The 16,313-nt window shown below is 42.9% G+C and overlaps 1 protein-coding gene across 1 annotated transcript in view; it reads left to right on the forward strand.

Moving 5' to 3' along the window:
- slit2 (slit homolog 2 (Drosophila)) overlaps positions 1-16,313 on the forward strand; it is an 83,428-nt gene that overhangs the window by 41,975 nt on the left and 25,140 nt on the right. Inside the window, exons 5-12 of the mRNA XM_070856370.1 lie at positions 8,667-8,738; positions 9,704-9,775; positions 10,873-10,944; positions 11,216-11,379; positions 11,837-11,975; positions 13,740-13,811; positions 13,988-14,059; positions 16,085-16,156. Of these exons, the coding sequence (XP_070712471.1) occupies positions 8,667-8,738; positions 9,704-9,775; positions 10,873-10,944; positions 11,216-11,379; positions 11,837-11,975; positions 13,740-13,811; positions 13,988-14,059; positions 16,085-16,156 (735 nt within the window). The remainder of the gene's footprint in view (positions 1-8,666; positions 8,739-9,703; positions 9,776-10,872; positions 10,945-11,215; positions 11,380-11,836; positions 11,976-13,739; positions 13,812-13,987; positions 14,060-16,084; positions 16,157-16,313) is intronic.

Genomic DNA, 16,313 nt, shown 5'->3' on the forward strand with positions numbered 1-16,313 from the left:
GCTTTTAATGAATTCGATTTAACGACGTGAATCAGACTAATACAGTGCACATACAGGATAAGGCCTGACACGCTCGCTTTCGCTGTCTCTCTGCCCTCCCCGCACGCTTAAATGTTTTACTTTAAGTCTGCTGCTTGTGGTCGTCTGAGTCGTCTGAGCTGGATGACAGATGAATGGAAAGAATGAATGATTGATGGATGAAAAGAGTGATGCAATGATTGAGTGATCAGGAGAATACTGCAGCAATTGATGGATGACGCGAATTGTGGGGGAGAAAAATAGATAGAAAGACCAAGTCTGAAAATGACAAAGGATTGTTGGGCGTCAGATTGATACATTATCCTGTAGTGAGAGCTTTTTTCTCATAAGATGTTGGATTCTTTTAATGGAAAGGAGGCAGACAAGAAGGGAGGAGGCCGCTCCAGCCTATTGGGTCATGGAGTTTGTGGCAGATCAGGTCAAAGACGTGGGTGAAAAACTTTCTGACCGGGCAAGGGATATACAGACTGGGGCGCACTCACTCACACACACACACACACACGGGCAGATGCACAAACACGTACAAATAGATCCAGACACGCGCCCATGTGCTGTCACTCTCTATTTATCTATTCTATTTATTATTGTATGGCTATGTAAGAGGCAAACAGGAAAAGGATATGATGTCACTGACCAAGAGTTTGTGGCAACCAAGTGGTTTGGCAACACGTCCAGCAGTGGTCATTTTAGCTGTGGTGTGTGTGTCTGAGTCTACATCTTTTGTGTGTTTTGGACAGTCTTCCAGGCGAAGACTGCAATAAATTTGGTCATAGTGCTGAGCTGGTTTTAAAATTCACACACAGAGAGACAGAGACACACACACACACACACACACACACACACACATGCACACACAGCACAGCCTATCTGTCATAGGCGGTGTGTAGGTGTTAGAGCTGGGGTTATTGACTCGTAGAGACGGAGACAGCAGCGAGCAGCGAGTGAACACACTGCTATCGGAATACGATTAATACTGTCTGGCTGATGGATTAGACTCATTACACAGGGAGCAGGGCAAAGGAGGGCAGTAGAGGGTGGAGAGGATGTGGGATAGAGAGGGAGAGAGGGGAGAAGAGAGAGAAGGGAAGACAAGACAGAAAAGGGGGAAAAGAAGGATATTAGACAGAGAGCTGGAAGGAATCGATGGAGAGGAGGGAGAGAGCTAAGATGTGACGATAGCAATCTTTGGTTAAATTAAGTTCCTCTGTGCTTAAAATATCAAATACGTTTCAAGAAAATCTAATCTTTAGAAATCTATCCTGCTTTCTTCTTCGTAAACTCCTCATTGACCAGCCGAGGGTTCTCAAAGAGCAAAATGAATTATGGTCAGTCGCCGATTTATCACAGATATCTGTTCCATGAGGCAACCATAAGGCTGACGAACGAAAAATGCAATTAAAATCACTACTGTGTAGATTAGAGCTGCAACTAACGAGGCCAGTTATTTTCTCGATAATCAATTTATCGTTTGGGCTATGAAATATAAAAAAAATCTTTGAAAAATGCCCATCACAGCATTTTAATAATTATTGAAAAAGCTGCAGACTGATTTTCTGTCAACTAATCTAGTAACTAATTGCTGCTGTTGCTATCAATTTTGTGATGGAAAGCCAGCTTTATCTATGATATACGTATGCTGTTAAGCTTATTTGATAGCTAAGCTCCCCAGCGTATCCTCCTGGGTCGATCATTGCAGACCACTCAACCAATCTCTACTCTAGTTCGCCACTGTCTGAGCGAGGACTTATTCAAGAGTGACAAATACAGGAAATGCAAACTGCGCTATTTCCTTTATGTGTGTTTTCTCTTTATGATGAAAGGCCACGCTCCATTATCAACAAAACCAGCTGACATGGACAATTTTAGGTTGGCGCTGAGAAGGTCTGCTGAAGGTCAGACTGCTGAGCATGTGGGCTACTTAGAGCAGTAAACTCATGTGCATGTCACTCTGAGCTACAAGACAATCAGGATTTTATCGCTCACAAGGTGCTCAGCCAGCTGCAGTGAGCATGTGAGGATAAAGATGTGTCCTACGACTGTGGCATTCGATTTGACTCCACTCACTTACAAAGGTAGATCCTGAAATTGCTGCAGAAACACATGAGGAGCAGTGTGTTCTGACATGCAAGTTGGAGGAGCACAGGTGCACAGTAGGATAGGCCGTTCTGTTGAGGCTGCCTTAAATCTGAATATCATTATCAGATGTTTAGAGGGAAACCATGTCCCCGTTACTAAGTGCTTCTCAGCTCCCCTCATATGCAATTACTGTATTACTGCAAGCCGCTGTCTTTTCCTCCTCTGTGTGTGTGTGTGTGTGTGTGTGTGTGCAACAGATGTATTCCTCACTTGTCTATAATTACACGTGTAAACATTTCAGATGATGTCATGGTCTCAGACCGCTGACTAATCTGTTCCTGGGCTGGAAAGCGACGTAATCAGTCTGGTTTTACACATGCATGTACACACACACCATACATGATCTTTATTTTTTCAGCTTTGTTATTTTACCAGTTAATCTTACAGTGTAGATGTGATAAGAAATGTCTGTTGATGTGTGGTTTCTTTAGCAACAAGACACTTGTGCTACAAGTTGGCGAGCGGCTTACAGCTGGCTTTGTCAAGAGCTCACTACGAAGCGATTGATAGCTGAATGGAGGCAGCAGGAGCTATTTATGTAGAAAATCAGTAGGCAGAATGTAACATTTCTACCAGGCAATCATCTTGGCTTTCCTGTCTGTATTCATAGTATGAAGAAAGAAACGTTGCAAAATAACTAACTCCTTAGCAAGGCAGCAAAAATAATACTGCTGCTACCACGAGAGCTTTTGTAAACTGAGCAAGTTGTAATGTTACAACTCGTGGAGGCAACACACACACACACACACACACACAAACTCTCTGGCAGATTGCCATCCCGGTAGCCAGACAGGCACACTCGCGCACACACAGGGGACATCCTTTCTGTGAAGTCAAAATGTCCCCTAGGTGTCGACCCAGGTCCTGTAACCATAGCAACCCTTTTACCTGGCATTTAAAGTATGTAAGTGAGGCGTGATGGCGAATAAGGGAAGCAGACAATGAGATGGGAAGAGGAGGAGAGGGAGGAGGACTGCAGATCTGTCATTCATGAGCAAGAGTCAATATTAGTTTAGAAGAGAGCGACTGAAGAGAGGCTGAAAGAGGGAAAGAGGAGGCTGTGTGTGTGTGTGTGTGTGTGTGTGTGTGTGTGTGTGTGTGTGTGTGTTTGGGGGGTGTTCCTGCATGATATCTTGAAAAAGTAAATTCTAACGATCATTCTCTATCTATCATGTTGTGCATGCTTTTAAGATTTCAAGATACAATTTGAAATCATCATCGTCTCGATTCACCATCTCACACACACACACACACACACACACATTCCTCCACATTCCCAGGTGCCAGTCCTGGCCCACTGTGTTCAATAATCCCCTGCATTGTCTTCAGCAAGCCACCTCTCCTCCCTCTTCTTTCTCCCCCTCATCTCCTCCTTTTTTCTTTGGGAGTCTTTCTCCTCCTAATTGCTCACAGAAGTGTGATCTTTGGGGGTCCACTTCATGGCATTGCTCCCTGAATTAGCTGAATGATCCACACAAACACACACATACACAAGCACAAACACACACACACACACACACACACACACACACACAAAAAAAATCCCAGTCTCATTTTAGTCTTGGTCTTCCTCCATGACCATATCGTCCTAACCACCCCTCTACCAAAACCAAAACTCAGTCCTTCTCTCGCAAAGCATTCGTCTCATCTTCTGCCTACATATTTTCTTCCTCTGTCCATCTCTCCCTCGCTTTCTCTTCTTCTTTCCTTTTTTCCTTTTTGACTCTTTCCAGCTCCGTCTTTGCCCATTCACACATTCTTATACTTAATAGGATTAAGGTCTCCAAAAAGGATTTGAACAAGATGATTAGTTTACTGCTCTGCCAACTCTGGCCCATACCCTGTCACACACACACACACACACACACACACACATACACACACTCGTACATAGATCCTCTGGAACCCCCAGTTTGCTGGACCTGGGAAGAATCTCGTGGCAGTAGGGAACGCACAAAAGAGGTTCAGAAACTGTATAACAGTAGATGAGTGTGTGTGTGTGTGTGTGTGTGTGTGTGTGTGTGTGTGTGTGTGTGTGTGTGTGTGTGTGTGTGTATGTGTGTGTGTGTGTGTGCGTGTGTGTCCAGTCTGAGAGAGAAAGAGAGGGGAGGAGGGGAAGGATGAGGGGTGCATGTGTGAGAATTGAGTGCTGCTCTTTCATGCCCAGGTCTTCTTAGACACGCAGGGCGTCAAAAGCTCCTCTCGCTCTGAAAAGAACCTTTAGAAAAGCAGCACTAAGCTCTTAACACTGGAGACCTGACTCTGTCATGCACACACACACGCACACACACACACATACGCACACATCCCAGGCCACCAGAGGTGAGAAAAACAGACAAAGAGGAAGGTCAGAGGATACAGAAAAAGACGATGTCCTCACGATTCTGACTCAAACAGAAAATGGTGGTGTCCAAATGTGGAAATGATGTGTGTCCATACTTGTGCTTTCTAGGACTTGTTCCTAAAGATCTCCGTTCACAGTAGAATACCAAAGCAATATGAAATCACAGCCAACATCTGCTAGAGACAAACCCTGTTACTCTGCTGTGTCTCGGCTGGTTAAATCTATATTCTGCTCTCTCCCGCCCTCTACGATCACACATAATTAGTTTTCTTAAGATGTTCCCATTTACTTTTTTGTCTGTTTGTGTTATGAGACAGCTAAACAATCTTTAAAAAAGTTAGTTGATGATAAATACTACCTGTTTTTCAAGATTAGATCGTTGTTTTCCTAATGCTGTTTTCCTCATCCACACTAAACATGACGCTGATTTTTTAGATTCATCTTCATGTGGTAAAGTGAAAAAGGAACGTTTCCAGATTTATCCAGCCTCCTGTGGACATGGTCAAAAAGAGAGAGCGTGATGAGAAAAAGAGAGTTTAGCTGAAGAAAGATTTGGTCAACAGTTAGTGGAGAGCTTCATCAGTGTGTGTACACGTGTGTTTAAGACTGTTTTCCCACTTTGCATCATGGCAGTGTGCTGTCAGCTGTTGGTCTTCAGCAGCAGTGTGTCCGTGTCTGGTATGTGCATATATGTGTGTGTGTGTGTGTGTGTGTGTGTGTGTCTGTCTGTGTCTGTCTGTGTGTCTGTGTGTGTGTGTGTGTGTGTGTTTCAGAAGGTTCTTAACTTAGCAGCGTGATATAGTTCCTGTGTGGATTTAATACCTCCGGCCCCTTCAAACAAAAACACACACACACACATTCGCATGCACGCACACACACACATTTGCATGCACGCACGCACGCACACACACACACTGGGCTCAGCAGGAGCCTCTTTTAATGAAGGTAACCTCCTGGTTTAGGCACAGGGGCAGAGGTTAGGGGTTAAACCTTGGGGAAGTCCAAAAACAAGACCAATTTCAGAGAAAAGGAAGCGTTAGAGAAAAGACGATGCAAAGGGAGAGGTCGTCGGAGAGAGAGAGCCAAAAAAGGATCTAGGGAGAAAGAGAGGGAAAGTGGTGGGTGGGACATCCAGCAAACGATTTAACTAAAGATGAAATTGAATCAGGTGCCTTGGCGCCGAACTGAGGAAGAAAATCCACTCCTAAGTCCCTGAGAAGTCAATTTCCTAGTCGGGGTAAAACTTACTATTCTCTCTCTCTCTCTCTCTCTCTCTCTCTCTCTCTCTCCCTCCCTCTCTCTCTCTCTCTCTGGTGGTCTGAGTGATGAATAGGGTTTAGAGTGGCCTCCTGCACTTACTTAAGAGCCCCACACTAACTGCCAATCACATATGTTTGCATGTACTATATCTGTGTACATGTGTGTGTGCATGTGCTGCTGTTTGCTCTCTTGCCGTAGATCACAGGGACAGGGGGACGTGAAAAATCAATTTCCAATCATCTCAGGGCATCGGAAGATAAATGTGTATGTCAAACACACACACCGTCACACACACACACACACACACACACACATACACGCACACACTCACACACAAACACTTACATACTGTACTTAAGCACAACTCCAGCTCCACTAAGGTGTTTACCGTAACTGAGTTACTATAATTGAGAAGTGAGTTGTACATTCCCAAGTGAACATTTAAAGTGTGTGTGTAAACACACTTTGGCCACGATCAGTTGACCGCGATCTGTCGTTTACAGTGAGGTCTGTGTGCGACCTAAAACACAGACATGCAAACTGTCAAACTGTCAACTCCTCACATGTGACACATTAACAAGTTTTTACTGATTTCTACAACCGATAGGCAGATGAAGTGGATACAGACTATAAGTTAAATCTGTGTGTGCATGTGTGTGTGTGGGGTTAAGGAGCACTTTCAGAGAGTTTATTTGGTTTGAGAGTTCCAGTGGTTAAAGGAGCACGGCTGTTTTCCAAACCCCCCTGGTCCTGTAAAAACAGTATCAGGATACACTCTATTTGATTCAGACCAGCCGCTGCGTGTGTGTGTGTTTGTGTGTGCACACGCATGTGGAGAAGCACATGCTTGTTTGTGTTGTGTGTGTAAAACAGTAAAGATGAAGCCTCTTTGTCATCTGCCTCTATTTGTAAAGTCTTACTCCGGGATCATGTTGACTGATCTCAGCATCAGAGAGCATTGAAACATGGTGTGAACTTACCATGTGTGTGCTAGTGGGCAGGTTCAGGTGCAGATGTATGTGTTCACTTTTACATCTCTCTGAGCCAAAATGGATGTCTCAGCTTGCTTGTTTTGTCCAACCAACAGTCAAAAATCGAGTGTCTCAAAAAAGAGAGAAGCAGCAAATTCTTGCATTTGAGAAGCTTGAAACAGAAAAATGTTGCTCTGTAACTTACTTAGATACATAATTATGAGATTTTCTGGTGGAAGTCTGGCAGCCAGTTTGCTTGTCAGCTGTAGCAGTTTGAACATCTTAAACATTAATTTGCAGATGTCAAGATCAATGCGTGCCGATGCAGAACAGCAAGGTCTTTTTCCTCCAATACCATAATCATCTGCCCCTCTACTAATAAGCTACAGTTACCAAAGAAAGTTTATTTACATTGCACCCCTGCTGTCGCACTTGTCAATCACACACATACAACAGCCCACAGTTCAATATGTTTGGAGGCCAAAGAGGAATTCACTTTTATAAAGGTCAAAAGGTACTTACTTGAGATCATTCTCAAGAATGAGGAAACAACCACTCAAGGGTCTCAGTCTTTTAAACACACTCTATCATTTTTCTTAATTCATGAAAGCAAATATTCACTCCAGGTATAAAAGCAGCAGGTGGAAACACAAAAGGTGGATGATACCTGCAGCCCTGAATATACGATCACGCCCTCAGGAATGTGAGGAATGTGGCCGGGCATTAGCTGTTAGCCGATTAGCATGGTGGAGGTCACGGTGCCACAGTAGGGGTCAAGAGCTGGAAGGTCAGTGGTGAAAGGTCAAATAGTCTGTCTGGAACTTGGGCCTGTATTGGCGGTGGAGCACACACACACACACACACTGGCGAGCAGTCTGAAATACCATTAAGATGTCTGAGGTGTTTCTCTGATGCTGAGATGATGTTGCTTGATTTTTTTAGTACCTGCGGTTACCATCCTGTAACACATCTTCCTCTTCCAGACAGCTAAAATTATTCTCATACCTGCACTTTGCATTGCTTCATTTATATTTAACGTATGTATCTGAGTGTGCTTAACACCTCATTTCATGTTACTATTTGCGTGTACATCCTTCAGCACCTATGTGTGTGTGTGTGTCCTTCACTAAATCAAGTTGCTATACCAACCAGTGATAGCATGTATTTCACTTGGCCGCAGGCAGTAGATTTAACTAATGTGAGACACCTGTTCATGTGCTTGAGTATATTTATGTACTCGTGTGAGTGAAGAGAAGCATGAACACATATGTTTGCATATGTGTGTCGCTAATTACAGTAAATTTAGTGTGTTTTTCTCAGTGTTTTTCTTTTCGGGTCTTTTTTTCTGTATTCTGAGCTGCAGCTTAGTTTTAAAGTGGCTGAAAATTAAATCTCTGTAAACCCCAGCGCACACACATCCATCACTCACTCCTTAAAAGCAGGGGAAAGGGAAGGGGGAGGGTTGTTGAGGGCGAAGGAGAGATGAGTGGGAGAGATGAGAGGAGGAACAGAAGGCTCAGAGGGAAGCAGAGGCCACCAGTGCCCCCTAAAGGCTGTTTAAGCACTTATACCCTCACATACCTGAGTTGGATAGATGTTCAAAGCAGACAATTGAATTGTGTCTGGCTCTAGATACATGGACACTTGTCAGAGGAAGGGTTTTTTGTGTCTTGCAGAGATGAATAGAGACAGCTGATTATATTTGGCAAAAGGAGTGCTCTGTGTGCAAGGAACTCAATTTTGCAGATGATCTGTCTGGCGCTGAAGTTCCCCTGCTGCATTTTGGTGATTACATCAAGTACTTGCTCAGCTAAGCAAGTGGCTCTGTGACAGCTTGGCTTAACTCTCTGCCACCTTATTTCTTTTCTTTTCTTCTCTACATCTCTCTCTCTCTCTCTCTCGCTCTCTCTGTCCAGTGATCTCAGCGAGAACCAGATTCAGGGGGTTCCAAGGAAAGCCTTCAGGGGAGCTGTGGAGATCAAGAACCTGTAAGTGGCACTTTGGCAGTGCTTTCTGTGTATGTGAGTGAGGTGTGTCTCCATGCATGTGTGTGTATATGCATGCACATCTGTCACTTGTTTTTCAGTATGTTTGCAAATGTGCACAACCCCATGTGCCTCTGCATCAATATTTCATTGTGTTAAATGTCATGTGCCTCCTGCTTGCTGTATTGACCGGGACGGCTGCTCATTAGCAGCTGTGTGTGTGTGTGTGTGTGTGTGTGTGTGTGTGTGTCTGTCTGTCTGTGCTATGGATGTCACGTCATGTGGCATTTCTGTTGTTTTCTCTCTTTGTTTAGCCTCAGTCAGTTATGATGATTGAAGATAATTGTTGGTCATTTTGCAGGTAAAGTAATTGCCCAGCAGTAATTCTAGAAATATGGATTTTTCAACTATTTCGTTGCATCCTGTTTCTTTTTTTTCACATCAGATAATTTTTTTGGAAATGCCTTGCAATTACTGTAAAAGGACAGGACTGTGTGTGTGTGTGTGTGTGTGTGTGTGCATTAGCATGCGGGTGACAGCGCATGATTTACTGTCCTTACATCTTAATTAAATTGTTTCAGCAAAGCGATTCTGAGAAAGGGGGAGAAAGACAGAGAGAGAGAGAGAGAGAGAGAGAAGGAGGGGAGAGAGGTAAAGAGCAGTGCATACAAATTAGACGTCAGATAGAGGAGAGCAGGAAACAGGAATGGGTAGAGATAAATACGTTGAGAAATACATCTACAAAGAACAATGAGCTCAGGAGACAGACCTAGAGCAAAAGAGACACAGAGAGATTGTTGGCGGAGGGGAGTTGATGCATTTTCTTCTGTAGCTGGTTGGCTGACTTGAATTCCACCTGAAGATATATTGTAAGACACCTGTACATCTTCCAACAGCTTCCTTTGTTCTTTCTTTCATTCTCCCTGCAACCTCTGTGTATATGTGTTTGTGTTTATGTGTGTGTGCAGCCAGTTGGACTACAACCACATCAGCTGTATTGAAGATGGAGCTTTCCGAGCGTTACGTGACCTGGAAGTGCTGTGAGTACTTGTTTATTCAGTCACCCTGCTAACAACTGCAGAGCCTTAGTGAATGATGAGCACTAATAGCAGGGGGATGTGGAACAGCTACTATCATCGTTGACCTTTAAAAGACTGCATTGCCTGTGCAGTTCTTAAAAAAGGACAGTTTCATGTATATTCAGGAATGACTCCTGATGTCCGAGTATCACTATCATCCTATAATTAATTTAGCCGATCCCCTCATCATTAGTGTCACTGCACAGATCTCTTGTCTGTCCTAAAGTCAGCCTGACTGAGAAACTTGTTGATGTTCTTAGTGACACATATTTACTGTGAAGGAAAGGCAAATTGCTTTTAAGTCAATAAATATTTTAGATGCGAAAGTACGCAGCTAAGTCATGTTAGAAAATAACAACACAATATTAAAATTTATATTTAAACTTGTTGTTTATATAAATATATGTATGAGGAATAGTGTGAATTCGCTGACACCTAAATCTGTGGTTGTCATTAATAGATGTCATTAAATGTATTATTTTCTTTTAGTCCAATCTATGCTATTTTAATAATTTATAGTCTTTTCATATTGTTATTTGATAAGTTAATGGCAAGCATTTTTGCTGAAATACTCATTTTATTGGCTTACTAAAAAAAGACCGTGTCAGTGTCATTTCTCCAAGATGTCAAATATTTGCTGGGTGTCCAGCAGTCTAAACAATTCAAGAGGGACTGATGACACAAGGTTTTTTTCTGTTGTGCCGTGACAAAGCAGGCAGCACAGGAGGCTAAGATGGTTTTAATCAAAAGAGACAGCAGATAAGGCTGCTAGTTAGCAGGTACATCTTGTAGGGGTAAGTGACAGGCAAATCTTGTACTTGTCAAGGCATGACTTAATTGAGATGTTGTTGAGTTGTCAGGATTTGCCTCTCAACAGAGTTAGAAACTGTAAAAATAGTGGCGTGTCTGATTTCATGACACTCAGCAGAGTCCAACTTTTCGTATCCTGCTTTGCTGAATAAGTCACTCTGCCGTGTCAGTGTTCAGCAGCTTTGTGATTGCAGAAGAGGCAAGTGACTCTATACGGCGTTGTGTTCTCTGCTCTTTTGTCTCCTCAGCACCCTCAATAACAACAATATCAGCCGACTGTCTGTGGCCAGTTTCAACCATATGCCGAAGCTCCGCACCTTGTAAGTATTTTTGTACGCATCACCACACGGAGGGGAAGGATTCCTGTTTGTTCAATTGATTGATTGATCTGTACTTGCACCTCTCCCTCCTCCTCCCACCCTGCTCCTGTCTCCCCCTTCTTCAAATTTATTATTTCTCCTCTTCCTCCCCCTCCACCTGTTCTCCACTTGTCCCCCACCCCCACCCCCACCACCTTTTCCTGTGATCGCCACACACTCCCCACCCCCCTCCCTCGTCTTCCTTCCTCCTCTTCCTCCTCTTCTCTGCTAGCCGCCTGCACTCCAACAACCTGCAGTGTGACTGCAACGTGGCCTGGCTATCAGAGTGGCTGCGACAGCGCCCCCGTCTGGGTCTTTACACGCAGTGCATGGCCCCGCCACACTTGAGGGGGCACAATGTGGCTGAGGTGCAGAAGAAGGAGTTTGTCTGCGCAGGTAGGTTGAGTTGACATATTGGCTTTGCTGTCTAGTTTGTGACTTACATCCGCTTGCTGTTTTACGGTGGCAAACCCATATTTTGCTTTGTCTCGTTTGATTTTTCTTACTGTCTTTTGCTCATGCTTTTCAAGATGAGGACGAAGGCAAGTATTCATCTTCCATTGCATGGCTTGGCTTTAACCCCATGCTGTGCACATCCTGAAATATGTATCGATCAGATTCTCTGTGCAGCACTTTATACAAAAAGATTAAAAGATAAGATGTAGACAGACAAGGTCACCATCAGGTTTAGAGACAGTATCTCTCTCTCATCTGTACACTTTGTTGGTGATCTGCTATTTCACATTTTGATTTTCTTCAATGAATTCCGCAGCCTCAATATCCTTCGCCTTTGGGATTTACACCAAGCATAACAATTATCCATGGATAATATTGGCCCTCTGTCTCTTTGTAGGTCACCAGTCGTCATCATCTTCCTCCTGCAGTGTGTTACAGTGCCCAGAGTCCTGCACCTGCAGTAACAACATTGTGGACTGCAGAGGGAAGGGACTGACAGAAATACCCACCAACCTGCCTGAAACCATTACTGAGATGTAAGACACATATATAAGCACTCACACTCACACACACACACACACACACACACACACACACACACACACACACACACACACACACACACACACACACACACACACACACACACACACACTCACACACACACCTTAACTCTGCTTTACTCAGCATGGATAAAGGGCCTACATGTACTATTGCACACTGTCACTGTTTCTGTTTTCCTTCTTTGTCTCTTTCCACCTTTCTTCTCTTTCACTACTCCTCTTTCTCTCTGTGCAGTGGAATAAAACCACACATCTGTGAAATGAGAAAACCTGGTCATGCAGCTCTTCCCTGCTTAAGAAAATAATGAAGGAATGAGGGAGGAAGATTTGAGAGATTAATCTGAAGGACAAGACAAATCATATCTTTATCTAAAGGGAGGCATCAAGAAAAGACGAGACTTGACAAAGATGAGGCTCAAGCTTGACTTAAGTCACAAAAATGAGGAGTTGAGGCGTGACTTGGACTAGATTTCTCTGAGATTCGACTCACGTGAGACTTGCAACCTTAGAGCAAAATCATTCAGGTCTCAAGATCTGTCCTGTTGATTCTTGAAAAACACTACACATAGCCACACATCTTAAATATTAAATTACAAGATCTAACTATTGAAATCAATTAGTGTCAGCTATGTTAAAAGAGTTTACCAAAGCTCTGAATGGACATTGTTCAAATGTTGTGCCATTTTAATGGTTGATGAAGCTGTGAGAATACTGTAAGACTTGACTTGCACTTCTGTAGATTGAGCAGAGACTTGCCTTGAGACCTGACTTTGACTTGTCTTAATTCACTTGAAAATTGACTGGAGATCAGCTTTGACAAGGCTTTGAGACTTGACTTGAACTTCTCTTTTAGATTTGACTTGAGACTTGAGTTGTCACCGGAGACCCGAGACCTGCTTTATGAAGACTTCACACTTGGATTACACTTAAATCTATTGATTTGCATGTGGCTGTGGGAGTTTTCCCGTGACTTCACTTATGAGTTTTGACAAAACCCGACACGAAACCTGCAGTAATAATACTTTAAGACTCGACTTGGACTTGTCGTGATTGATGTGAGACTGCTTTGACAAGGCTTTGAGACTTGACTTGGACTAGTGTTGATTGACTTGAGACTTGGACTTGCCTCAAATGACATAAAAGCAGAAGAATACAAAAACATGATCCTGTGTGATCAGCCAAACATGTTAGTGCTGTAGGACTGGGCTGGAGCTGAGACAGAGGAGAACAGCAAATGAAAAACAAACTCGTTTTAGGGAAATGTTTCACAATCAAATGGTTGGTTTGCAAATCATGTTCCGCCGCCTTTCTTGTCACGGTGACTGAACATGTGAAATGTTTAGAGAACGGTTGTTTGGGTCTGTTTTCTCTTTTGTTTGCCCCCTCGCACTCTCTTTCTCTCTCCTGGCTGGGCTTGATTTGTTTGGACCTGACTGACGTGGAGTCAGACTGGCACTTAATGGAACACTGCCCAGATAGTTAAGAGTGTGTGTGTGTGTGTGTGTGTGTGTGTGTATGTGTGTGTTTGTCTTAACGTCTGACTGTACATAAAAGAGGGCAAAAGATCAGAGAAATGTGACAGACTTTGGCAACGTCATCAAAGCTCCTTATCTGGAAATGTTCCCCTTAGCCAGAGCCCCCGGGAATGAGCAGCAGTGAAGGATACAGCAGAGATAGCTCTGTGATAGCGAATGTTAATGTCTCTCCTCAATGGTCTGTGTGTATGTTTGGTTCCAGACGACTGGAGCAGAACGCCATCAAGGTGATCCCAGCTGGGGCCTTTTCTCCTTATAAGAAGCTGCGCAGGATGTGAGTAGATGAGGAGATATACGTACTGTGCCCCATGTCAACAATCCAAATACATTTCTGTTTTACTTACCTGTTTGTGGCTTGTGTTGACCTCGCTGTGTTCCTCGCTGACTCTGCCTTTCGTTCGTTGCCTCTCTGTCTCTTGCTTCCCTTTTCTTTGTCTCTGCTTTTCACAGAGACTTGAGTAACAACCAGATATCAGAGTTAGCCTCGGACGCCTTCCAAGGTCTGCGCTCCCTCAACTCTCTGTGAGTACTGTGTGATGTGTTTGTATTTAAGATGCAGTACACAAAACACCACAATGCAGCCCTTTGAATCTCCTGAGGAATATCTCACGTCTTACTGTTCCAAAATCTGTTTAATCCACCTTGAAAGCTGTTTATCATGACTTGGCTGATGATTTTGCAGTTTTAGCCATCACTTCCATCTGTTATGTTAACAACGCACTCACCAAGTTCATTTCTGAGATCTGGGAACACAACAAAGCGAGTAAGAAGGGCAACAAACACAATCAGACAGGAATTATCTCAACTACTTTATTTAGCAGAAAAACCAAATAACAATTTTAATTTTACTTTCCTTTTGAGTTAGATTTGGCTAAACTCAGAATTTGTTTAAAACTTTAAAACCCTGTTTGACTTTTTATCACATTATGCTTTGATATAATGGCCAAATGTAAAGACTTCATTTACAAAATTAAGAAAACTGGATTAATACTTTAATTGTGGTCTCACATTTGCAGTATAATTTAAAAATGTGCCGATGTGTCAAACAGCAAAGCAACAATACCATTTTTATAAGGCATTTTTGATGCACTTTTGACAAGAGCGGTGGTTCTGCTGGCTTTCTCTTTGGCCTGAATCTCAGGTGAGACCATTTGCTTTGCGTGTGAAGCTTTGGGGAGGAAGACGGAGAGAGAGGAGCAGGAGAGGGAGCGAAGGATGTAGAGTTATTTCATGAAGGAGTTATATTAAGGTCTTGTCTCCCTAAAGTCAATAATTCATAAATGCTGAATTGCTGAATGGAGGCCTCTGTCACCTCATTACACATTCACCACAGAGAGAATGGGACACACACATTCATGCTGACACACCACATACAGTATGGCTCTCACATTAAGCTGCGCTGTGTGTTCAGTGTGTGTCAGGGTTTAGTTAGAGAGGATGTAAATGAGCCATCGATTCTGTCTGTGTGTGCGTTTGTATCTCTGTACATGTGTGTGTGTGGGTGCACCAAACGGTATGTGTGAGACATAAATGAAGCGTGCACTCAATGCATCATGTGTTTCCCGACCTCAGGTCTCTCAGGGGCAGCCACTCAGCACAATGAAATAAAAGGCAATCTAAAACACATGTCTTCAGACTGCCAACATACACAGCTCAACTCAGCGTGGAGCGTAAAGATGACTGATAACACTGTGTGTGTGTGTGCGTGTGTGTGTGTGTGTGTACGTCTAAGGTATTTGTTGAGCAAGGCAGTGGCAGTCTCAGCCTTGACCTGTTTGTATATGTAATCTGATGTGTTTATAAAAAGCTTTTCTCTGATAACAGCCAGATTTATGAAGGGTTTTTTTTATTGTGACATTTAGATGAAAAGTGTTCATAGCTAGTTATGCTTTATGTCCTTCGTGCTGACATACGACCAGGTGTTGGCACAGAGTCACAGTCGGCTTTTTACTGGCGTTTTTTTATTGCTGTTTTAACTTGGAGGCGAAAGAAAAAAAACAGGGTGGTGTCTTTTTTGATTAAGGGCTTATTATTTCAGATTTTAATGTTTTTCTCTGTTCTTTCACTAAAGAACAACCTTTTTTTGTTTTATGCTGCATGAACAAAACCCATAATTAGGCTTGTAGTCACACGAGATAAATAGCTTCAATGCAATACTACTACTACTACTAATAATAATACTAATAATAATAATAATGATTAGATATAACTACTGGTGATGGGAGCTTTTAAGCCATTTTGCCACAGATTTGGAGATACTGACTCAAAATTATACTAATTTACCCACAGACTGCTTGTAATTAAACTCAGTTACAATGTGCGTTCACTGGCACACTGTCAAAGATTAACAGGAGCTGCATTTTTGAGCACTTTGTGGTTGATAAAAGGTGCTCTAATTATCCCATCAGAAACAGATGCTAGTGGAACTAGAGGTGGTGGGAATAGAGAGACTTTACAGTGTGTGTTGAGTGTTAATATTAATAGTAGTTCTGGATAATATGTGTGGTTGTATTCATAACTTATTCATGTAATGTTTCTGCTCCACAGGGTACTATATGGGAACAAGATCACTGAAATTTCCAAAGGACTATTTGAGGGACTGTTTTCTTTGCAGCTATTGTGAGTACACACACACAGTTGTGGTTACACCTAAGAGCTCACATCCATACCTCATTGATATTCTGCTGAAAAGTGCTTACCTGAAATATTGTCATCAGAGTGGATACATCATGATTGAAAGCCATCATCACTGACCTGTAACATTTGAAACGCTCAT

This window comes from Pempheris klunzingeri, chromosome 3, assembly GCF_042242105.1.
Source record: "Pempheris klunzingeri isolate RE-2024b chromosome 3, fPemKlu1.hap1, whole genome shotgun sequence".
Taxonomy (NCBI): domain Eukaryota; kingdom Metazoa; phylum Chordata; class Actinopteri; order Acropomatiformes; family Pempheridae; genus Pempheris; species Pempheris klunzingeri.